Source organism: Homarus americanus, unplaced genomic scaffold (assembly GCF_018991925.1).
Source record: "Homarus americanus isolate GMGI-L3 unplaced genomic scaffold, GMGI_Hamer_2.0 scaffold52806, whole genome shotgun sequence".
Taxonomy (NCBI): Eukaryota; Metazoa; Arthropoda; class Malacostraca; order Decapoda; family Nephropidae; genus Homarus; species Homarus americanus.
Window position 1 is genome coordinate 3,274,477 of NW_024720773.1, and position 25,972 is coordinate 3,300,448.

At 43.7% G+C, this 25,972-nt stretch overlaps 1 protein-coding gene across 1 annotated transcript in view; it reads left to right on the top strand.

Annotated features, from left to right (window-relative positions):
* Positions 1–13,381, top strand: part of LOC121860899 (serine/threonine-protein kinase OSR1-like) — a 35,079-nt gene extending 21,698 nt beyond the window's left edge. Inside the window, exon 2 of the mRNA XM_042358263.1 lies at positions 13,218–13,381. Coding sequence (XP_042214197.1) covers positions 13,218–13,366 — 149 coding nt within the window. The 3' untranslated portion in view covers positions 13,367–13,381. The remainder of the gene's footprint in view (positions 1–13,217) is intronic.
* Positions 13,382–25,972: the final 12,591 nt, after the last annotated feature.

The following is a 25,972-nucleotide window of genomic DNA, read 5'->3' on the forward strand; positions in this document are numbered from 1 at the left end:
AATCTGAGAATGTTTTTCTCCTGTTACTGTTCAGATGTGTGAAAACAAAAGGCACGCCAAGTTGTGACTGTTTATACTGGCTTCACCAGTCACAAGCCCTGCAGCTTCCAAGCGCAAGATGTGTATTTTAAAACTTATATTTGTATAATACGTACCGGGAATTAGTTATTATTTATATAAAATTTTGATTTTTTATGAAATTCTGTCTTTGTCATAAATACAAATAAAATAATGGTGTAAACTGAATCGGGTCCTAAATTAACCAAGGTTTGTTGTTAGATAAAATGTCGTTAGTCGAGGCTTTATTGTAACAAAAAAACATGAAATCAGAGACACATGACACAGGCAGGAATGAGTCAGGGCAGCGAGCAGAGCCCAATGGTGGCAAGATTTTGCGCTACGCCACCGCCCGCCAGATTCAAAATAGCTCTGTCTCTCTTCTGATCATCAGATCTATGGGGTATCAATGAAACTTGAGGGATATTTCCCTTATGTATAATGAGCAGTTATTGGGGCATCAGTTTTCATGGTACACCTGTAGTGTGTTAAACAGAGGTTTCACACTACAGTTATTTGTTGATTTATAATTATTTTCCTAAGTTGTTTAACAAATAAATATGTGGTTACTACCTGAGACATATTTAAAGACTTCAAACTATATGATCAGACAAGTTAAAATCTCCCTTATGTACTGTACTGTGAATACTCTTGAAAAATATCTGTTCAGATTATTGTTCATTTCTCTGTCGTTATCAGTTAGCTCGCCAATATCTGACTGTATTGGTCCAGTTTTGTCTCATATTTTAGTTTGATTCATTTGATTGAATCCTTTGGGGTTTAACTTTGCTTCTCTCGCTGTTTTAGTTCATTATTCCTCTTTGCTTTTCTTTATAATAATCTCGGAGGTAAACTTCACCACGATTGATTCTCTTCCCTATAGCCTTTCTTTGTTTGATAATATTCTTTAAATAACTATTTCTCCATTTGGGGTCATTGTTATGGAATTTGTCAACCTCATATCTCGTGGTCAGGTCACCCTCAGCAGTCATGTTTTGTAAAGTTATCGTGGTCAGGTCACCTGATAAAGTTGGGTCACTCTGCGCAGGTGCATTATGTGAGGTCACATTATTTACACCCTCTCTTGAGGTCATGTAATTCCCCCCCAAGCGTGATACCCCTTCTCTCAGCTGCCTCTTCAAACTATCAAAGTTTGCCCTTCTGAAATCTGGGACTTTAATGGAATTTTCCTTGCAGCTGACATTATATTCTAATTTGAATCTTATTACTTTGTGATCGCTGTTGGCAAGTTTGTTCCCTGCCTCGACATTACTAATGAGGCTTTATCTGTTTGACAGAACTAAATCGAGTACAGTGGTCCCTCGGTTAACGAACACAATTCGTTCCAGAAAGTCGTTCGTTAACCGAAACCATTGTTTCAATGGGATTTTGGGTAATTGGTTCCAGCTCACCGAAAATTACATACAAACTAAAAATAAATGCAGTAAAGTACACTTACTTTGAGGTGTGCATGCAGAAGGCTCCTGGTTGATGATGATGATGATGGGAATTAGAATGGGGGTGGAGGAGAAGGGAGAAGAGAAGGCCTTGGGGTGGAAGAGAAGTCACCCCATGCCGCCATTTCACCCATAAAATTTAAGTTCACTTGGTGTAATTCAAGATTATTTTCTTTAAATGAACACTGCACTGCATTATATATTGTCAATATGTAAAATAAACTTCAGAATGACCAATAATTGTACTGTAAAATGTAAAAATAGTTTATGTTCAAGAGAGTCTCAAGCAAGAAGCTTCCTCCACAGAGCAAGGACACACACTGACGCCATTTTGGGTGTGTTGAGTGGCTGTTTGGCACGCTAAAAACTAGTTCCCTGTACTTCAATTATGTTAAATAATTGTTAAAATGACTAAAAACTTTAATATAAGACTTGGAAAATTATTGAATAGTACAACCTTCTTGATATTTACTCAAATGGTAACGAATTTAAGCCCTAAAACCGATTACTGTATTGGCGGACTAATACTACAGCTGGTGAGCAGCCAAAAACATGTTGGGAAAAATTCCTAAGGAATTCGTTAACCGAAATTTTTTCATTAACTGAAGCGAAGAATCTTATGGAAGGTAATTCGTTAACCGAAATTTTGTTAACCGAGGCGTTTGTTAACCGAGGGATCACTGTATAGTATTACTCAGGGTGGGTTCGGTTATATGTTGACTCAGGAAACAGTCCTGAACTGTTTCAAGAAAGACCTCTGAATCTGAGTTACCCATAAGGTCGGTCCAATCTATTAGATTAAAGTTAAAATTGCCTACAGTAAGATCTTGTATTTCATGAGTAATATTGACTGGGAAAAATTGCGCCAAATGCAAATACAGTAAGTCCGCGCTTAATGTTGTTTCAGTACTACGTCGCTAAACTTTAAAGACCCGGCGATCCGATACTATGTCATTTTATGTCTTTTCTGGCCGTGCTACGCTCTCGGCTCGTCACAGTCTCAGTGACTCGCCACCCTCCTCCTCTGCTCCCACCCTCCTCCTCTGCTCCCACCCTCCTCCTCCGCTCCCACCCTCCTCCTCCGCTCCCACCCTCCTCCTCCGCTCCCACCCTCCTCCCCCTCCTCCTCTGCTCCCACCCTCCTCCTCTGCTCCCACCCTCCTCCTCCGCCTCCCACCCTCTCCTCCTCCCCACCCTCCTCCTCTGCTCCCACTCCTCCTCCTCCGCTCCCACCCTCCTCCTCTGCTCCCACCCTCCTCCTCCGCCTCCCACCTCCTCTCTGCTCCCACCTCCTCCTCTGCTCCCACCCTCCTCCTCTGCTCCCCACCCTCCTCCTCTGCTCCCACCCTCCTCCTCCGCTCCCACCCTCCTCCTCTGCTCCCACTCCTCCCACCCTCCTCCTCCGCTCCCACCCTCCTCCCTCTGCTCCCACCCTCCTCCTCTGCTCCCACCTCCTCCTCTGCTCCCACCCTCCCTCCTCTCCTCCTCTGCTCCCACCCTCCTCCTCTGCTCCCACCCTCCTCTGCTCCCACCCTCCTCCTCTGCTCCCACCTCCTCCTCCGCTCCCACCTCCTCCTCTGCTCCCCTCCTCTCTGCTCCCACCCTCCTCCTCTGCTCCTCCTCCCACCTCCTCCTCCGCTCCCACACCCTCCTCCTCCTCCGCTCCCCCCCCTCTCCTCCTCCCCTCCCACCCTCCTCCTCCGCTCCCACCCTCCTCCTCTGCTCCCACTCCTCCTCTGCTCCCACCCTCCCTCCTCCCTCCCCCCCTCCCTCCTGCTCCCACCTCCTCCTCCACCTCTCCCACCCTCCTCCTCTGCTCCCACCCCTCCTCATCTGCTCCCACCCTCCTCCTCTGCTCCCACCCTCCTCCTCCTGCTCCCACCCTCCTCCTGCTCCCACCCTCCTCCCCTCCTCCTCTGCTCCCACCCTCCTCCTCTGCTCTGCTCCCACCCTCCTCCTCTGCTCCCACCTCCTCCCTCCTCCTGCTCCCCACTCTGCTCCCACCCTCCTCTCCTCCTCCTCCCTGCTCCCACCCTCCTCCTCTGCTCCCACCCTCCTCCCTCCCTCCTCTCCCACCCCTCCTCCTCCTGCCCCACCCTCCTCCTCCTGCTCCCACCTCCTCTCTCCCACCCTCCTCCTCTGCTCCCACCCCTCCTCCTCCTCCTCCCCCACCTCCTCCTCTGCTCCCACCCTCCTCCTCTGCTCCCACTCCCTCCTCCTCTGCTCCCACCCTCCTCCTCTGCTCCCACCCTCTCCTCTGCTCCTCTGCCCCCACCTCCTCCCTCTGCTCCCACCCTCCTCCTCTGCTCCCACCCCTCCTCCTCTGCTCCTCCTCCTCTGCTCCCACCCTCCTCCTCCTCTGCTCCCACCCCTCCTCCTCGCTCCCACCCTCCTCCTCTGCTCCCCACCCTCCTCCTCTGCTCTCCCACCCTCCTCCTTCTGCTCCCACCCTCCCTCCTCTGCTCCCACTCCGCTCCCACCTCCCTCCTCTGCTCCCACCTCCTCCTCCTCCCACCCTCCTCCACACCCTCCTCCTCCGGGCCCTACCCTCCTCCTCCTGGGCCCCACCCTCCCCTCTGCTCCTCCTCCTCTGCTCCCCACCCTCCTCCATCTGCTCCCACCCTCCTCCCTCTCCCTCTCGCTCCTCCCTCCTCCTCCTCCCCTGCTCCCACCCTCCTCCTCTGCTCCCACCCTCCTCCTCTGCTCCCACCCTCCTCTTCTCTCCCACCCTCCTCCTCTGCTCCCACCTCCTCTGCTCCTCCCCTCCTCCTCCTCCTCCTCCCACCTCCTCCTGCTCCCACTCCTCCTCTGCTCCCACCCTCCTTCTGCTCCCACCCTCCCTCCTCTGCTCCCACCCTCCTCTCCGCTCCCACCCTCTCTTCTGCTGCTCCCACCCCTCCTCCTGCTCCCACCCTCCTCTCCCCCCACCCTCCTCTTCTGCTCCCACCCTCCTCCTTTCTGCTCCCACCCCTCCTCCTTCTGCTCCCACCCTCCTCCTCTGCTCCCACCCTCCTTCCTTTCTGCTGCTCCCACCCTCCTCCTCTTCCTCACCCCTCCTCCCTTCTGCTCCCACCCTCCTCTGCTCCCATCCCTCCTCCTCCCGCTCCCTGCTCTCCACCTCCTCCCTCCTCTCTGCTCCCACCCTCCTCCTTCTGCTCCCACCTCCTCCTCCGCTCCACCCTCCTCCCTCTGCTGCTCCCACCCTCCTCCTCTCTCCTCCTCTCCCTCCTCCTCTCTTCCCCACCTCCTCCCCCCCACCCTCCTCCTTCTGCTCCCCACCCTCCTCCTCTGCTCCCACCCTCCTCCTCTGCTCCCACCCTCCTCCCACCCTCCCTCCTTTCTGCTCCCACCCTCCTCCTCTTCTCCCACCCTCCTTCTGCTGCCCCCTCCTCCTCTGTCTCCTCCTCTGCTCCCCACCCTCCTCATCTGCTCCCACCTCCCTCCTTCTGCTCCCACCTCCTCCTGCCCCCTCATCTGCTCCCACCCTCCTCCTCCTCTGCTCCCACCCTCCCCTCTTCTGCCCTGCTCCCCACATCTCTCCTCACTCCTTTCTGCTGCTCCCACCCTCCTCCTCTGCTGCACTACCCACCACACACTCACTCTACCACCTCCGCCCATCGGTGAGTACCAATACAAACTTAGTAGTTGTATATGTATGCATTATTTTCTATAGATATGGCAAAAATTTTCTGTATATGTAATGTATTTCACGGGACAAAGGGAAGTTCAGGAACGTAACTCCCGTATTTTATCTTGTGGGGAAAATTGATCCGCTTAACGTTGTTTCGTATAACATAGCGTTTTGAGGAACGTAACCCCGACGTTAAGCGAGGACTTACTGTACATAAACTAATGGTAAAAATAACAATATAGACGGGCCACTCTACATCAACCTCTGATTTTCTCATTTATAACCTCCAAATGATACAAATTCTGCCTTTATTGACCTGATTGTGCTTTCCTGAAAACCAGTAATCTTTCTTATCGTACTAGTTTTTAGGCCTTCCTCAAGTAACTTAATCACACGATGCTTATCTTGCATCGAGTACTTGGCAAACTAAACTCCCTTATGATAGTCCCGCTTCTCCTTTTCCTTATTTGGCCTCTTAGGTGGGTCTGTCCCACCCCGACCAGCACCAGTAGGACCCCCAGTAGAGGTAGAGGCCACTATCTTGACTCAACAGGCGGTAGCACCACCCAAAAAACACACAATGGCAGCCCGGGCGGTCGCTAGGATGGTGCGGGGTTAACTGTTATGAGGGCTGTGACGCCATACAAGATGGTGGCCAGTTGTTTTGTCTCGTGTCCCGTGTAATTGCCAAAAGGCAACCCAATATTTATTTATTTTACTTATTATAAATATATTTATTTACTGTATTCTTCACATATACTGATACAGTATAAAGGCGACACATTTCACCCGGGCAGTCATGAAACTGATTCAAGAGAAGTGTGTGGCTGCTGCCTGTCTGCCCTGATGTCACACTGGGGGAGGGAGAGTGTGGCTGGCCAGTTACAGCTCGCTACCTCAATACAGATGTACACTTCCCACACATACACACCCATGCTCTTCATTTTTCTTATTTTATCGCATATTGTATACAGTGAGTTCTGCTATAACGCGTGTTTTGATAACGCGAATTTGCTCTAACGCGATTTATGAATTAGGAACGATATTTGTATAACGCGAACGCTTGTTTGCTATAACGCGATTTTTGCTTACTATTTCTCCAATTTTGTGGTACAGTATTAACTGTGAATATAGTAAAGAAGAATATCAACAAGAAGCGTTCTGGTGATAGAATTCCCGGTGATGATCGTAAAAGAAAGGATATAACACTTGAAGAGAAGCTCGATTTTATCAACCTCAAAATCACCCTTCTCCCCCATCAAGTAAAGTGTTACATTTACTGTATGATTTCATTATTAGATATGAATGTAACATTTATTTAGACTGTGCTATCCTTTGTGTTAGGCTAACTACTAAATTTTTTCGATTTCGAGTAATCTGCACCTAACCCTATTTTCTCCATAAGCCCTGTTATTTCTATTACGCGATTTTCTATAACACGATATTTTACGAGAACACAATTATTGCGTTATAGCAGAACTACCTGTACTACAAAACTATAAAATACAGTACTGTACTGTATTGTATACAGTACATTTTGATATTAAAAAAATTACTAACTTTTGTGTTCGATTATTTGTTGACTTTTTGTTCAGTTTTTGCTCCTTATTCGCACCAGTCCAAAGATTGTTCGTCATTATTCCAACCAAAAAACATACTTATGCTGCAACATAAAATATTACAGCATTCAGCTGGCTGGATCTCGCGTTCAGCTGACTGGATCTCGCGAAACTCACAATACTTTATGCTAAATATAAGACTTGGTTACATTAGGTAGTGCTCGTGAAATTAAAGAACGCGAAATGAAATCGCGCGAAATATGAGATCTTACTGTACAATACAGATTTTGCTATGTCTGGATGACCTGCGCATTTCATCCCAAATAAGTTGTTAATTTACCCTATCAGGATTAGGAGGTCTATATATTACTCCTGTGATTAATTTTTCCCTTCCGTAGGTTAATCCCATCCAAATTGTTTCTGTATTCAGTTCAGTTTTTATTTCATTATTTATTTCACCTTCAAATTATCCAACATTGATTGTTACCCCGTCTTCTTTCCTAATCTGCCTATCAGTATGGAATAATTTATAACTACAGTAGAACCTTTCTAAGGCGGACTAAATGGGGGTGAAGGGGTGTCTGGGATAAGAGCAAATAAAAAAGATACCTTTATTTAAAACAAAACAAAAAACAAGTACAACACCAATGTGTCCAAATTTTATGGATGAAATACACGTTTTTAATAAAAATGAATTAATAAAAAGTAATGTACACAAAGAACTGTACACTTACCCCCCAAAAATGGAAGGCAGATCCAGCTGGACATGCCTTTCACTGCAAGAGGCTTGCAGTCACTCTGTGTCTGAGTGCTTTGAAATTCCATTTTCAGTTCATATTTGTGGGGGAGCATCTCATGTTACAACAATTTATTTATTTTTCAATTAATTTTGTCCCACTTTAGAGGGGTCCGCCTTAGCAGAGTTTTACTGTAATTATCATCAATTATTGTCCTCATCTTTACATTGGTGGCTAATTATCATAATTATTATCAGTTACTGTACAAATAGTGTTACTATTACTAGCTATATGGTTAGGCTGGATTAGGTCAGGTGGGGTAGGCTAGATTAGGTGAGGTATGCTTGGGTTAGGTGGGGTAGGGTTGAGTTAGGTGGTGTAGGGTTGTGTTAGGTGGGGTAGGGTTGTGTTAGGTGGTGTAGGGTTGTGTTAGGGCCAGACTCAGGGTGAGGCATGCTCTGCCAGGGGTGGGGCAGGGGCTGAGCTAGGTGGTGCAGGGCCGTGCCAGGTGGGCAGGGGCTGTGTTGTGTGCAGGGCCGTGCTAGGTGGGGCAGGGCTGAGCTAGGTGGGCAGGGCTGAGCTAGGTGGGCAGGGCTGAGCCAGGCGGGTGCAGGGCCGTGCTAGTGGGGCAGGGCTGTGCCAGGCGGCGCAGGGCCGTGCCAGGCGTGCAGGGCCGAGCCAGGGTGGGGCAGGCCGGAGCCAGGTGGCAGGGTCATGCAGGTGGGCAGGCCGTGTTAGGTGGGCAGGGCTGAGCTAGGTGGGGCAGGGCCGTGCTAGGGGCGGGGCAGGGGCCAGCTAGGTGGGCAGGGCTGTGCCAGGTGTGGCAGGCTGTGTTGTGGCGGCGCAGGGCTGCCAGGTGCAAGTGCAGGGCTGAGCTAGGTGGGCAGGGCTGAGTTAGGTGGGCAGGGGCCGGGAGTTAGGTGGGCAGGCTGTGTTAGGTGGCAGGCTGTGCTAGGTGTGCAGGGGCTGTGTGTGCCAGGCTGAGTTAGGTGGGCAGGCTGAAAGCAGGTGGGCAGGGCTGAGCAAGTGAGTATGCTTGGGTTAGGTGGGTGCAGGGCCGTGCTAGGTGGCAGGGCCGTGCTAGGTGGCAGGGCTGTGTTAGGTGGGCAGGCTGTGCTTGTGTGGCAGGGCTGTGCTAGTGGGCAGGGCTGTGCCAGGTGCAGTGGCCAGTGCCAGGTGCAGAGGGCTCGTGCCAGGCAGTAGGTCATGCCACAGGTGTAGGGCCAGGCTAGGTGGGGCAGGGCTGTGCCAGGCAAGTGCAGGGGCCGGAGCTAGGGTGGTGCAGGGCTGCGCTAGGCGGCGCAGGCCGAGCTAGGCGGGGCAGGGCTGTGCCAGGTGGGCAGGGCTGCACAGGTGGGCAGGCCGTGCCAGGGGCAGGCTGTGCCAGGCGGGCAGGCCGTGCTAGGTGGCAGGGCTGTGTTGTGTGGGGCAGGGCTGTGTTAGGTGGGCAGGGCTGTGCTGTGGCAGGGCTGTGTTAGGTGGGCAGGGGCTGTGCTAGGTGGGCAGGGCTGCTAGGTGGGGTGCAGGCTGTGCCAGGGGTGGCAGGCTGTGCCAGGTGGCAGTGGCCGTGCCAGGTGGGCAGTGGGCTGTGCCAGGTGGGGCAGGCTGTGCCAGGTGTGGGCAGGGCTGTGCTAGGTGGTGCAGGGCCGAGTTAGGTGCAGGGCTGTGCCAGGTGCAGGGTTGTGTTAGGTGGTGCAGGGGTTGTGCTAGGTGGGGCAGGGGTTGTGCTAGGTGGGGCAGGGGCTGTGTTAGGTGGGCAGGGTTGCTAGGTGGTGCAGGCTGAGTTAAGTGAGTGTATGCTTGCTAGGTGGGCAGGTTGTGTTAGGTGGTGGTGCTGTGCTAGGTGGTGCAGGGGCTGAGTTAGGTGGCAGGCTGAGTTAGGTGTAGGGTTGTGCTAGGTGGGGTAGGTTGAGCCTGGGTGAGGTACATGCTTGGGCTAGGTGGGGCAGGGTTGTGTTAGGTGGTGTAGGCTGTGCTAGGTGGCAGGCTGTGCTAGGTGGCAGGGCTGAGTTAGGTGGGCAGGGCTGTGCTAGGTGTGGGGCAGGGTTGAGCAAGTGAGGCATGCTTGCTAGGTGGGGTGAAATGCTAGGTGTGGGTAGGCTGTGTTAGGTGGTGCAGGGCTGTGCTAGGTGTAGGCTGTGCTAGTGCTGCGCCGCCGTCAGGCAGGGGGTAGGGTTGTGTTAGGGGTGGGGTAGGGGCTGTGCTAGGTGGGGCAGGGGTTGTGCTAGGTGGGGCAGGGCTGTGTTAGGTGGGCAGGGTTGTGTTAGGTGGGGTAGCTGTGTTAGGTGGGCAGGGGTTGTGTTAGGTGGCAGGGCTGGAGCAGGTGGGCAGGGTTGTGTTATAGGTGGGCAGGGCTGTGTTAGGTGGGCAGGGGCTGTGTTGTGTGGCAGGGCTGAGCTAGGTGGGTGCAGGGCTGTGCTAGGTGGGCAGGGCTGCTAGGTGGGCAGGGCTGTGCCAGGGGTGTGTGGTGGCCGTGCCAGGGTGGGGCAGGGCCGAGCCAGGGGTGTGTGTGGCCGTGCCAGTGGGGCAGTGGGCCGAGCTAGGGTGGGGGCAGGGCTGCCAGGCGGGCAGTGGCCAGTGGCTCAGGGTGGCAGGGTCAGTGCCAGGGGGGGGGCAGGGGTTGTGTTAGGTGGGGTGCAGGGCTGTGGCCAGGGGTGGGGCAGGGGCCGTGTTAGGTGGCAGGCTGTGCCAGGGGTGGGCAGGGCTGTGCTAGGTGGGCAGGGCTGTGCTAGGTGGGGTGGGGCTGTGCTAGGTGGGGTGGGGCTGCTGGCGGGGTGGGCTGGGGTTGTGGGGTGGGCAGGGTTGTGTTAGGTGGGGTGGGGCTGTGTTAGGTGGGGTGGGCTGTGCTAGGTGGGGTGGGGTTGTGCTAGTGGGGTGGGGTTGCTGGCAAGTGGGGTGGGGTTGGGTTAGGTGGGGTAGGGTTGGGTTAGGTTAGGTTATTTTGCATATGATGCTAACCCTTGTGTATGGTTATGTAATTACTGCTGTTGGCACCATTGTAATGGGTCCCTGTGACATCATTGGCATCATTATAGTGAGAGTTATAGGAGGAGGGATTGTGACACAAGTTTATATCATTAATATGATCTAAGAGGTAACCTTGTAAACAACTATTTATTAGTTAACTGAATGAACACGGCACACAGTAACACACATTGTTGTTACCAGAGACAGATTATGACCAGAGAATGACACCCGGACATAAACATGACGTAGATACACTTCCTACTACAGGATTCACCCTATGGATAGCTCTGACAGTGAGTCAAGTGTAACATGTGGGAGGCTCAGCAGAGTGGAGACTTTGTGACCTGCCGGGACCTGCCGGCTCACAGCTGCGGGAGTGGTCCTCATCCCCTGCCTGGGTCACGTCTTGCACCTGAGTATGAGTCTAACTGCAGTTGGATTCTGTCTCCTGAACTGCTTTGTACAGGCCCCTTTTATTCAGTTTTTCAAGGTGACCGGCCCGTACTCTCACAAATCTGAGGAAAGGACTTCCTTGTCCTTTATGTAGGGGTGTGTTTCCTTGGTTACAGCTGCGTGCGGGCAGTGGGAATGGGTTTCTCAGAGTCACAGGCCACATTTGTGGTGGCAGGTCCGGGCTATAGCTCCATAAATTATGTATTGTACTCACTATAATAGTTACTGTGTATGTGTGCTGTTTCTCAGCTTTTGTCTGATAGATTCATTATGGTGCCAACCCTTGTGTATGGTGCCAACCCTTGTGTATGGTGCCAACCCTTGTGTATTTTTTTTTATGGGATTAACCCACCAGGTCACAGGTCAATGACCCACATCTGAGCCTGGGGGGCAAAAATACTGTAATACGTATCTCCATTAGCCGGAATCCCTCAAACCCAGAACTCTCCGCTAGCTTGAATTGAAATTTCTCGGAACCCAAAGTCTGAATTTTCTGGAAAATTCAGGCTTTGGGAACGATTTTCCGAGTGGCACATTTTTCTGGAAAATTCCGGGGATGGGGGAATTTATCTTCGGGTTTGAGAGATTATGTGATGGACAATTTCTGAAACTTCCAAGAACATTTTTCTGTTACCTGGAAAATTCCGGGGATGAGGGATACTTTCCGGCATTGAAAGAGTCGTCTCGTTACCCAGAAATCTCTCATTCCCGGAAGTGCTCTGCACCAGTTGTCCTAGCTAATGGAGATATCACTAATAATAATAATACAGGGCGTCCCAGGGTTACGAATGGGTTCTGTTCCTGAGGTCGTTCTTAATTCGGAAGTGTACGTAAGTCATAAAACATGCTTTGTGCAAATTGTATTTACAGAACAATGTTTAAAATCCCACCATATCATACCAAAATACAGTAAATGAAGGTAAAAATAACTAGTCATCAGGTAAATAAAATACTGTAAATTTAAAGTTTAACCTCGTTTGTATCGGCAGACATTCTTAAGTTGGGGACCCCCTGTAATTATGATAATTAATAAAAAAAAATTAAATAAAAATATAATACAGTATAGTCTAGATTTACGCAGTTTTTGTTAACGCGTTTGGTCATTTACGCGGTGCTTTGCCAGAATGAAATGTTTTAATTACACAGTAAATTAGGTCATTTACGCGGGAAGCGGCGCAGGCAGGGTGCGCACAAGGTCGCCCAGTCATCAAAACATTACCGAGTTCTTCACACGCCACCCACCACAGCCGGCCCAAGTCAGTGATAGTGATAGTTATAGTGAGGATATGGACTTTGAGGGGTTTGACAAAGAGGCCCTGCAAGCCTCTGTGGTGGATAGTGATCCAATTGATACAAGTGATACAAGTGAGGGCCAATAATCCGCCCTCTGCCTCGGAACCAACCCCCCATCCCCGTGTGCCCAGCCATCTCTTCTTCTTATGTAAGTGTTAAAAACCTAATATTATTGATATTTCTCTGACTACAAGGTACGTATTGTGTCGGAAAAAGTGGAGTTTGGGGGTCGGCCCAGTCTCTATTGCAATTAATCCCATATATTCTGTTATTTCATTAACGCGTTTCTTGTTTTACGCGGACCTCCACGGGTTCATTTGACCGCGTAAATCCAGACTATACTGCAATAATAATAATAATAATAATAATAATAATAATAATAATAATAATAATAATAATAATAATAATAATAATAATTACAATAATAATAATAATAATAATAATAATAATAATAATAATAATAATAAAGGATCATAAAAAATAAGATTAATTGTAAGAAACAATATATGTATGTTGTGTTGTGCTGTGCTGCATTGTGAGGGAAACAATTGAGACCCTGCAATTGTGTGTCAATGAGGCAGAAAGTCAGATCATCAACCTCGGTCTTGGTCACATACAGTATGGCAGCAGGGTCTACCATTAGACAACACATTATGCTTCCAATATCTTCCCAGTTCCTCCCTGTTTGATAGCTGCCTACTACCATGTGCTAACACTTTTAGTGCTACATGTTACTCCTAGTTAAGGAGATGACCCAGTGTGGTGTAGAGGTCAGATAAACTACATGTACTTGTATTTTATGTACAGTTGTTGGGTTAGCAACAGTACAGTGTAAACTGCATAATGTACTGTACAATACTCTAATTGTGACTCAGTAACACTGCTGAAACATTTTTCTGCTGTGGAGTATGTGCATGTGTGTGTGCTTGATACATCATCAAAACACCATATGTGCACTACTGGCATCAAAGATGAAAGACAGTACTGTAGATGTTTGTTTTGCAAGGTGAATTGTGATGATGTACAGTACATAACCAAGCCTAAAGCAATATTCTCTTGACAGGTATTGGCGCCACAGCTGTCGTACACTCTGCTCTATGTATCCCTCGCACCGAGAAGTGCGCCATCAAGAGGATAAACCTGGAAAAATGGAATACGAGTATGGATGAGTTATTGGTAAGTAACAGACAAACACCTTGTTGTTACCTGTAACACCTTGTTCTTACCTGGAAGCCCCTGGTAGTGTTACTTGGATTAGTGTAGTACAGTACAGAGTTAGTGACATGTGCTGGCTGGGGCTGCCAGATGCCACTTTCTCTATGTAAGTTACATTATTTGCTGTACAGTGCAATAATTTATTCCCACAATTCACGAATTAATTTTCCAGGTAAAATTGTGATAAACAGTAATTTATAAAATATCCCAGTGTACAGAACTGGTGGCCATGTTGGAATTCAATTGAATATTAGATGTTTAATGGATTCTATAGGAAGATACACGGGCCCCCCAAGTTCGCGGATTTTTATTTCGCGGTCCTTTATTATTCGCAGATGACACCCTGGATGTACCTAAGAAGTTCTGTGGGTAGTTTTAAAGTTGCCGACATTTTTGCGGCCGGGACAGGGAGCCATTCGTTCTAGAGATGGTAATTTCCTTGAGAGAGAGAGAGAGAGAGAGAGAGAGAGAGAGAGAGAGAGAGAGAGAGAGAGAGAGAGAGAGAGAGAGAGAGAGAGAGAGAGAGAGAGAGAGAGAGAGAGAGAGAGAGAGAGAGAGAGAGAGAGAGAGAGAGAGAGAGAGAGAGAGAGAGAGAGAGAGAGAGAGAGAGAGAGAGAGAGAGAGAGAGAGAGAGAGAGAGAGAGAGAGAGAGAGAGAGAGAGAGAGAGAGAGAGAGAGAGAGAGAGAGAGAGAGAGAGAGAGAGAGAGAGAGAGAGAGAGAGAGAGAGAGAGAGAGAGAGAGAGAGAGAGAGAGAGAGAGAGAGAGAGAGAGAGAGAGAGAGAGAGAGAGAGAGAGAGAGAGAGAGAGAGAGAGAGAGAGAGAGAGAGAGAGAGAGAGAGAGAGAGAGAGAGAGAGAGAGAGAGAGAGAGAGAGAGAGAGAGAGAGAGAGAGAGAGAGAGAGAGAGAGAGAGAGAGAGAGAGAGAGAGAGAGAGAGAGAGAGAGAGAGAGAGAGAGAGAGAGAGAGAGAGAGAGAGAGAGAGAGAGAGAGAGAGAGAGAGAGAGAGAGAGAGAGAGAGAGAGAGAGAGAGAGAGAGAGAGAGAGAGAGAGAGAGAGAGAGAGAGAGAGAGAGAGAGAGAGAGAGAGAGAGAGAGAGAGAGAGAGAGAGAGAGAGAGAGAGAGAGAGAGAGAGAGAGAGAGAGAGAGAGAGAGAGAGAGAGAGAGAGAGAGAGAGAGAGAGAGAGAGAGAGAGAGAGAGAGAGAGAGAGAGAGAGAGAGAGAGAGAGAGAGAGAGAGAGAGAGAGAGAGAGAGAGAGAGAGAGAGAGAGAGAGAGAGAGAGAGAGAGAGAGAGAGAGAGAGAGAGAGAGAGAGAGAGAGAGAGAGAGAGAGAGAGAGAGAGAGAGAGAGAGAGAGAGAGAGAGAGAGAGAGAGAGAGAGAGAGACTGTCACTGTCACATTTTTATTATAACTGTTTCTCATTACAGTATTTGTGAGACGATTTTCCAATTATTATGTTTTTGTGTGTGTGTGTGTGTGTGTCTACACACATACAGTACAAGTAAAAGAAATAAAGGAAATATGCATTTCTTTGTACACAAGTAAAAATGTACCCCCCCCCGGTCAGCAAGTGTTATTCGTTGATTCGCAGTCATTTTGAGAAAATAACCCCGCGAATTTGGGGTCCCTCTGTACTATACAGTAGACCCTTGCCATTTGCGAAGGATAGGTTTTAAGAAATGGTTCGAATTGGCAAAACCGTGAATAGCAACTTATATACTGTAATACCTTAGCTCACTCATATACAGGTACAGTACAGTAGGGTACAGATATATCGCAAGATAGGGTCCAAGGATGTTTGCTATATACTGTATTTTGCGATATATAATTATATATCGCAAAATACAGTATATAGCAGACATCCTGGGACCCTATCTCGCGATATATCCGTACCCTACTGTACTGTACCTGTACCTATAATCAATGGGGAAAGTAGGTTTAGGTTCTGGAGGCCAATAAAAGTGACTAAGCTTGACATAAAATGGCACAGACTAGAGTTAGCTGAATATAAATTGCATTGCTGGAATCCTTGCAAGACAGCAAATAATTTGAATTCAGACATCATATATTTTGCACAAGAGATAAAAATTTTGTCCTTCTGTCATAAAATTACTAATTAGAAATAAAATTTTTATGTCTATTGCGAACTATAACATGTTTATTTTTATAATGATTTGCTTCTCTTAGTAACAGATATAACAGTAATGGGGAGAACATAATATCTCTACCTTTACCAACTGTGTATCTGTTGAGGTGACTGTTAGTGTGATATAACAGTTACTTGTGAAACTTTCATATATGTAACAACCTTCCTGGGTTGTCACCACTTGTAACAATCACTTGAGAAGCACGTTACCTTTTATTTTAGACATACTGTACTAAAAATATAGATCAAAATTTATTGGATCTTCTGTAGTGAAATCCAATGTGTTCCTTTTCTGTGTTTATTATAAAAGGTTTCTATGTACACTTTCCAAAAGGATTATCACCGTGACTTAATCACTGTATCTATGAATGTTAAATGAGGAATGAGAATGAGTCGGGATTCGTCGAGGGAGAACGGTAATATATCCGACGTCCTCCCTTGAGGGAAGACGGAACCATCCACGATGGCTCTAAATAATGTCTTCCTCTAGTGAGTGATGTCAAACTACTGCCTGCAATAGGTGGTCAGAGAGCTGGTCACTTAATCCTTTAGCTCAGCACTAAGTGACGTGACTTCCCATGGGCAGACCTTATCACATGCTCTGAACATGTTACCTCATAGCTAGTGGAAAGTTACAGGGGGTGATACAGTATATAAGTCTAATGTAATTAACCCATCTATATAAATACATCTGCCTATAAGACAGGGGCTAATGCATATTCAAACTAATCACTGTCTTATAAGAATTCCAGCAATGTTAATTATATTCTCCCATGTCAGTTCAGTGACATTTTATAAGAGAAAAACTAGTTACTCTTAAGGACAGATAAATAAATAAGCATCAACTGTCAAACATATCACCATACCTCCCCCCCCCTCATCTTCCCAGCCAGGGTTGGGCGGTTTTAGGCTAAAAGTTTTTATCTTATATTATATCACAGACTTAAGTTAGGAGAATATAATTTGCATTGCTGGAATCCTTGCAAGACAGTGAATAATTTGAATATAAATGTCATATATTTTGCACAAGAGATAAAAATTAATCACCTGTACTATCACATTACAATAGTGATATATGAGTTCTAGTGTATTGTATATGTACGTGTACAGGCAGTCCCCGACTTACGACGGGGTTAGGGACCCAAATCCAGGTCGTAAGTTGAAAATGCGAAAATAATACATAGAAAATCTAAAATGCGTGTCTCTTTTTCTTCTCAGCACCAGAAAACTCACTTTTAAGCTTGCCAGCCATTTTAAAGGGAATTACAAACAAAAATTTTGTCGGTACACAGCGCAATCACTAACGTCGGGACTTGAAAATACGTAATTTGAAAAATTTTTGGTACGACTGAGGCGGTCGTATGTCCGGGTGGTAGTAAGTCGAGTAGGTCATAAGTAGAGGAGTACCTGTATATATATATATAGTGATTTAGGAGTGTTTCTGACTACCCGAGGTCCCAGGAACGCAACCCTCGCATAAGTTGCGAGTCTACTGTATATTGAAATTTTTTATAATTTTGGTAGTAGTGATAAATTTGAAATATATCCTGCACAATTTCCCTCGCGAAAAAAAAATTATCACTATATTTAGGAAAATGTCGATAATTTTGATAGCCGCGATATAAAACAAATCGTAATATAAAGTCGCTATATATCCCGACCCTACTGCCTATACTGTGTATGAGAAACTTAGTCACAATACTGTACTTACATTCATATATGGAAGTTTGGAGCTTGATGAAGTGGTGCACTGTACATAGGGAGACATAAGGTTACTGAAGCATAGGGGCACAACAGGATCACTGGTGGAAGAGGGTGAAGCAGTGGTGGGTGGTGCGTGGCCGGGAGGCCGGTGGTGGGGTGGTGCGTGGCCAGGAGGTGGGTGGTGGGGTGGTGCGTGGAGGTGGGTGGTGGGTGGTGCGGACCGGGAGGTGGGTGGTGAGGTGGTGTGTGGCCAGGAGGCTGGTGATGGGGTGGTGCAAGGCCAGGAGGCCCATGGTGTGGTGGTGCGTGGCCGAGAGGCCGGTGGTGGGGTGGTGTGTGGCCGGGAGGCCGGTGGTGAGGTGGTGTGTGGCCGGGAGGTCGGTGGTGGGGCGGTGTGTGGCCGGGAGGCCGGTGGTGGGGCGGTGTGTGGCCGAGAGGCCGGTGGTGGGGTGGGCGGGTGGTGAGGTGGTGGGTGGCTGGGAGGAGGAGGGTGGAGCGGCAGCGGTAGTAGCTGGTTCTTTCTTAAAAAAACATGGTGATTGGTAGTTGTTTCCTCTTGACTTTCAGGCCTTTAAACATTTTCTGATAGGGAAACAATACCTGGGGGGGGGGGGTCATCCCCATAAACCCTCTGCCCACTAAATACGGCCTTGAAGAGGATAAGCAACATCTCAACAAAGGCTGCAGCGTAGCTTCAGGACAGCTGCTTCAGTACACATAACACCTTCACCAGTCTGGCATAAAAGCATCTTGCACTTGGTCCCATCCTGCCAGATGTTGTGAACACCAGAAAAATGAAGCTGCATTGATCCACATTCTAAATTCTCTGAGAATACGCCCTGTTCTTGTTGTTCTTGTTACTCTTCTGTGCAGCCTTGAGAGACAGATTACAGTGACATGTAGCCATGGAGTCGAACATCCTGTTGTAGTAGGCAGTCCCCTACTACCACCATTACTACTGTACTATAACTAATACAGGCAGTCCCCTACTACTACCATTACCTCTGTACTATAACTAATACAGGCAGTCCTCTACTACCACCATTACTACTGTACTATAACTAATACAGGCAGTCCCCTACTACTACCATTACTACTGTACTATAACTAATACAGGCAGTCCTCTACTACCACCATTGCTACTGTACTATAACTAATACAGGCAGTCCCCTACTACTACCATTACTACTGTACTATAACTAATACAGGCAGTCCTCTACTACCACCATTACTACTAGGGATTTATAACCAATATCCTAGTTTCATCACCATTACCACTGTACCATAACCAACAGTTAGGCAGTCCTTCATTATTTCATCTATTACCACTGTACTATGAATTTTTCAATACAGGCTGTCCCTAATTACCACCATTACTACTGTACTATAACCAATACAGGCAATCTCACCACCACCATTACTACTGTACTATAACTAATACAGGCAGTCCCCTTACTACTACCATTACTCTGTAATTATAAATTTATTTATATAGTCCTATTGTCACTTTATTGCGAAACTGTACTATAACTAATACAGGCAGTCCCCATTACTTGTACTACTATTACTACTGTATTATAAATAGTACAGGCAGTCCCTCATTACCACCATTGCCAGCCAAAATTATAACTAATAAGAAGGTCCCCCATTACCACCATTACCATCATTGCACTATAACCAATACAGGCAGTCCCTGGCCACCACAATTATTACTGTACTATAACTAATATGAAGGTCCTCTCTACTACCACCACATTACTACTGGGTACTATAACTAATACATAGTAGTCCCTCATCATCAGTACTACTAATATTACTACTGCACTATAAATAGTACAGGCAGCCCTCACTAACACCATTGCTACTGCACTATAACTAATACATGCTGTCCCTCATTACCACCATTAATATCAGGCCTATGAACTAATATATAGCAGTCCCTCATTTACCAATTAATATTTCACTGTACTATAACCAATACAGGCCGTCCCTACTACCACCTCATTGCTAACAGTACTATAACTAATATAGGCTGTCCCCTCACTACCAAATTCATTGCTACTGTACTAGAATCCATTACAGTAAGTCCTTCAATACCACCATTACTACTGTACTATAACTAATAAGTAGGTAGTCCCCACTACCAATCGCTACTACTGTACTATAACTAATACAGTACAGTCCCCTACTACTCACCTGAAGGCCATTTCACTAGTTATAGTTCATTACAGGCAGTCCCCTACTACCACCATTACTACTGTACTATAACCAATACAGGCAGTCCTCTATTTTCCACTATTACTACCGTACTATAACCAATATGGTTATTCCCCATTACTAAACATTAATACTGTAATTATAACTAATACAGGCAGTCCTCTACTACCACCATTCATTATCATCAGTAATTATAACCAATACAGGCTGTCCCTACTACCACTATTACTACTGTAATTATAACTAATACAGGTAACTTTCATTTCAACAATTAATAATACTACTGGGTATCATAATCCAGATTACAGACAGTCCCTCTACTACCACCATTAATATTGTACTATAACTCACGGCAGTCTCCCCTACTACCACCATTACTACTGTACTATAACTAATACAGGCTGCTTCCTCAATAATAATTCATTACTACTACAGTAATTATAAACTAATACAGACAGTCCCCTCATTAACACCATTACTATTGTGTAATGAGAACTAATACAGGCAGTCCCCATTACCACCATTACTGTACTATAACTAACAGACAGTCCTCATTCGTCACTATTGGTCACTGTACTATAACTAATACAGGCAGTCCCTCAATAACAATTATTACTACTGTACTATAACCAATACAGGCTGTCCCTACTACCACCTTAGTCTTCACTACTGCACAGAATCCATAAAGACATCCCCACACACCTTATTACTATTGTGTATTAGAATTATATAGGCTGTCCCTCATTACTACCATTACTACTGTACTATAACTAATACAGGCAGTTCCTCATTACCAATTATTACTACTGTATTTAGAATCTTAATACAGCTGTCCCTAATACCACCATATTATCAGGTACTATAACCAATAATAAGACAGTCCCTCATTACCACCATTACCACTGTACTATAACCAATACAGGCTGTCCCCTTACTACCAATTATTAATACTGCAATACTATAACTACTATAGGTAGTCTCGTCACCACATACATTACTTTATCATTGTACTATAACCATAAGGTAGTCCCCACAATACCATATCATTACTACTGTAATTTATAATCCAATACAGACTGTCCTTTGACATTAATCAAGTATTACTGTACTATAACCAATACAGGCAGTCCCTCATTACCAATTATTACTACTGTACTATAACCATTATAGTCTTTAATACCAATTATTACTACTGTTGTATCTATAACTAATACAGGCTGTCCCCATTAACAAATTATTACTATCAGTAATTTAAATTAACAGAAGTTATTCCCTTTAATAACAATTCATTACTACTGTACTATAACTAATACAGGCTGTCCTGCCACTACTTACACACAAAATTATAACCAATACAGGCAGTCTCCTGGTCACGTTTATTACCTCTGTAATTATAACTAATACAGGCAGTCCTCTACTAACAATTACTACTACTGTACTATAACCAATACAGGCCGTCCCCAATACCACCATTACTACTTGCACTATAACTAATACAGGCAGTCCCCTATTACCACCATTACTACTGTACTATAACTATTACAGACAGTCCCCTACTACCACCATTACTACTGCACTATAACTAATACAGGCAGTCCTCTACTTCGGCCACCATTGTATTACTGTACTATAACTAATATGACAGTCCCCTATTACCAATAATACTGTACTATAACCAATACAAGCAGTCCCTCATTCACCACCAGTTGGCCATTGGTACTATAACCAATACAGACAGTCCCCATTACCACCATTACCAATGCTATAAACTAATACAGGTTGTCCCCATCACCACCCATTACCTCTGTAATTATAACTAATACAGGCAGTCCCCTCATCACCACCATTACTACTACTGTAATTATAACCACTTAACAGGCAGTCCCTACTACCATTATTCTCTGTACTATAACTAATACAGGCAGTCCCCATTACCACCATTACTACTTCGTAATTATAACTAATACATAGCAGTCCCTACTACCACCATTACCTTCTACTATAACTAATACAGGTAGTCCCCTCATTACCACCATTACCTCTGTAATTATAACCATTGCCAGGCAGTCCCCTAATTACTTCACTATTCACCGTAATTATAACTAATAAGAATAGGTAGTCCCTATTACTATTACCTCTGCACTATAACCAATACAGGCAGTCCCTCATCACCACTTATTACTACTGTACTATAACTATTAACAGGGCTGTCCCTCATTACCACCATTACTATCATTTTATAATCCTTATACAGGCAGTCCCCTACTACCACCATTACTACTGTACTATAACTAATACAGGCTGTCCTCATTACCAATTATCATTTTCTGTGTACTATAAATCTAATACAGGCAGTCCCCTACTACCACCTTCCATTACTACTGTACTATAATCCATTAGACAGTCCTCATTACCACCATTACCTCTGTACTATAACTACTACAGGCAGTCCCCTACTACCACCATTACTACTGTACTATAACTACTACAGGCAGTCCCTACTACCACCATATTACCCCGTACCATAACCACAGGCAGTCCCCTACTATTACCATTACCTTCAGTAATTATAAATCAATACAGACAGTCCCCTACTACTACCATTACCCTGTAATTATAACTAATACAGGCAGTCCCCACACCATTACTACTGTACTATAACTAATACAGTAAGTCCCCATCATCAACGATGCATACATTGCATTATAACCAGTTGCTGGTAAGAGTCCCCTACTACCAATGATGATACTAGACGAGAATTAAATACAGGCAGTCCCTTACCACCACCATACATTGCAATTATAACTAATACAGGCAGTCCTCTTTACTACTAAATTATTACTACTGTACTATAACCAATACAGACAGTCCCTCAATAATAATTAGGTTATTACTGTCAGTAATTATAACCAATACAGGCTGTCCCTACTACCAATTAATATTACTGTACTCAATTCATTACAGCAGTTCCTACTACCACCATTACTACTGTATTATAACTACGTAAGCCTCACTACCACCATTACGCACAGGATTAATTCATTGCTATAGTAGTCCTCATCACATTATTGTAATTATAATTAATACAGCATATTCTAATAATACCAATAGATTTGTACTATAACTATCATTGCGTTAGTTCCCCTACTACCACCATTACCGATTTCTGTATCTATAATCCATCACAGGAGTCCTTACCATCACCTTATTACTACTGTACCATAACTATTTACAGTAGTCTCCTCTATTACCACCATTACCATCAAAATTAGAATCAATACAGCAGTCTCCTCATTACTATCATCACTGCACCATATAATACTACAGGCAGTCCTTATCATCACCATTACCACTGTACCAGGAACTATCACTAACTATTAGACAGTCCTTATCACTTACTACTGTACTATGATTAATAATTCCAGAGGTAGGCCTTGGTGGTAAACATTAGACCTGAATTTTAAATAGTGTGCATTTCATATGATATGCAGATTGATGAAGCGCAAACAGGAAAGATTCACTTTAAATTACAGTAATACAATGTCTTAATTATGGTGTTGTTTAAATCAATAATATTAAATTGATTTGCTTTTAAATCAAAGTTCTACTTTTAATACTGTACAGTAGCAATAAAAATAAGGAAGAGAGTTGTAATTATAATAAAGAATATAATAATGATAATTAGTGGGTATGCTATAATCAACGGATCCTATTACCGAATATTCTATAACCGAACGGTTTTTACCTATAAAATTGAGAATGCTATAATGAACTAAACTCCTACAACTAATATTATTAAAAAAATTTTTTTTTTTACAATTTATTGTTTTTTATTACAAGTATTAATGATATTGGTTATTTCAGGGGTTTATTCATATATGCACTTTTTACAATTTTTATAATTTTATATTATATTTTGTGTGTAAGGGTTGTATTTGGGGCCTGAAACGGATTAATCCATAATTGAATTAATGCTATAATGTAATCGTTGTCTAGAACCAATTAGATTCGTTATAGCATACCCCATTGTAATAAATGATATAATAATAGTAATGTAATAATAATATAATAGTAATAATAATGATGCCAGTAATACAGGTTGTACCTCTCTAATCCGCATTCTGTGGTCCGAAACTCCGTGGGTCCGAAAGCAATTTAATTTGTCCAATAGATAGGCAGTTTTTTTATTATATGAATTTATATATACAGGAGTATTAAATTTTTGCCCTCAGGCCCCTGAATAGGTCAGTGACCTAGTTCGGTACATCCCTCAAAAAAAAAGCTGAAATAAGGTTTGATTACATCCGTGTTCAGCTTTCTTTCTTTCTCTATTTATTCAGAAAATATTTTTTTTTAGAATTTTTTAATATATAAGGAGCAGTAAGGTGTTGTTTTCATTCTGGAGAGTAATGATATATTTTTCTACATTGTACTGCCATACGAGCAGTTTCATTTTTACCATTAATGGTTAGTTACTTATGTTATTCCATTTATTAACATTAAATAACATTACAGGTACTTCACAAACCATATTCATTTTTTACATTAATTTTACTACACAGCTAAACTCAGGGTCTTATTTTTTTTCCAGTTTTATATGTAGTACCAATCAGTCATCGGCTTTGTGCTTTAACATAAACAATGCAAGCAGCCTCTTGCCTCCTTCTAATATTCCAATGATTATTAATAAATTCTACAATATTGTTAATTTTGCACAACGAGACATTGATTCAATAAAAACAAATTATAAACATTAATTAAAATATATAAGAACAGTAAATAAGTGTTGCTTTATATTCTTATGTAAAGATGATGAGAGAGTTATTCAATGAAGATGCTGACCACATATGGATCTCTTTTTTTACCATTATCGCGTTAGCTACTTCTATTGTTCCATTATTAACATTAAATATTACTTAAAACAACCATAATATTTACCAGCTACAACCAAGGTCTTATTTTTTCAGTTTTATATGTAGAACCAGTTGTCACTGGTTTTATAATCGGGAAAACAATGCTTTGTCATTTCTCGTGTTTTAATATTTTACGATATTAATGAATTGTATTGCTATTTTGCATACATAAATATTAATTCAATAAAAAACATTCAGTAATAAAACAATGAATCTTTTGTATTATAAGAGAAATGGACGCTTTTAATATTATTGGTACCGTCTTTAACGCTGCGGGTAATGCTCAAAACCACGTAATTCTGGAAGTTTGCCAAAATTTTTATTATTTATTTTTTAGCTGTTAATATGCTGTTAAATTCTTTGAATTTGGGACATTTGACCCTTCATATGTTTCAAAGGAGACATGATGCAGAAAGGTGCTGGTCTTCATGCATACAAGCGTTGTTCATTCATCCAGGAAAGGGTGAATTTCAGCGGTCCGCAATCGGTCAGTCCCGTGTTGACCAGAGGTAATAAACCTAATAATAATAATAATAATTAATAATGATAAATAATAATAATAATAATAATAATAATAATATTAATAAAATAATAATAATAATAATAATAATATATAATAATAATAATAATAATAATAATAATAAGATAGTAATAATAATAATAATGTTAATAATAATAATAATAAACAACAATAGTAATAATAATGAAAATAATAATAATAATGATAATAATAATTGAAATCATTGTTAGGTTGTATTTCTAGTCTGGCAACCTCGACCTGATCAGTGCCGGACCATGGAAATTTCCTGAATTGCGAAATTACCCTTTTTGGATAGAGAGACTTGTGCTTATGCGGAGCATTTAGCACCACTTTCTCTGCTTAAATGGTCTTTTTGAAGACATAATGAAGGGTTACCGTCAGAAGTAGCTTCTCAATGAAGTTTAATTCAACGTATTTTATTCAAACACGACAAAAATAAAATAAAAATTTTGATCATAGAAACTTGATTTCGGACGGGTTTGAACGTCAACCATAATCGTAAACAGCCTCATTTCTCTTATGTACAAAAGATTCATTATGTTTAGTACTGAATGCTCTTTTTTTTTGAATTTATGTTTAAAATGAGCAATATAATACATTAATAATACTGAGAATATTTAAACACGAGGAAATGATGATCCATGATGGTAAAACCAGTGACCGACTGGTTCATATAAAACTGAAGAAAATAAGACCTTGAAGGTAGTTGTAAAATTAACAGAAGTTGTTTACATAATAATAAATGGAACAATAGAAGTAGCTAATTATAATGGTAAAGAAAAAGAGAGATCACAGATGTAAGCGTACATGTATGTGAAATACATTATAATATGAAAGCAAAATTTATTTATTTTTTAATGCTGAATTTGTTTTATTGAATTAATGTTTGTAAAATAATAAATCTATTAATATGGAATGTGAAAACACACTATTAAGAATCGAGGACGGCTGCCGGCATTGTTTATGTTAAAGTTTACAAAACCAGTGACTGATTGTCTTCACATATAAAACGAAGAAAAAGACCCTGATTGTAGCTGTAGTAAAATTAATGTAAAAATTAATATGGTTGTTTGAGTACCTGTAA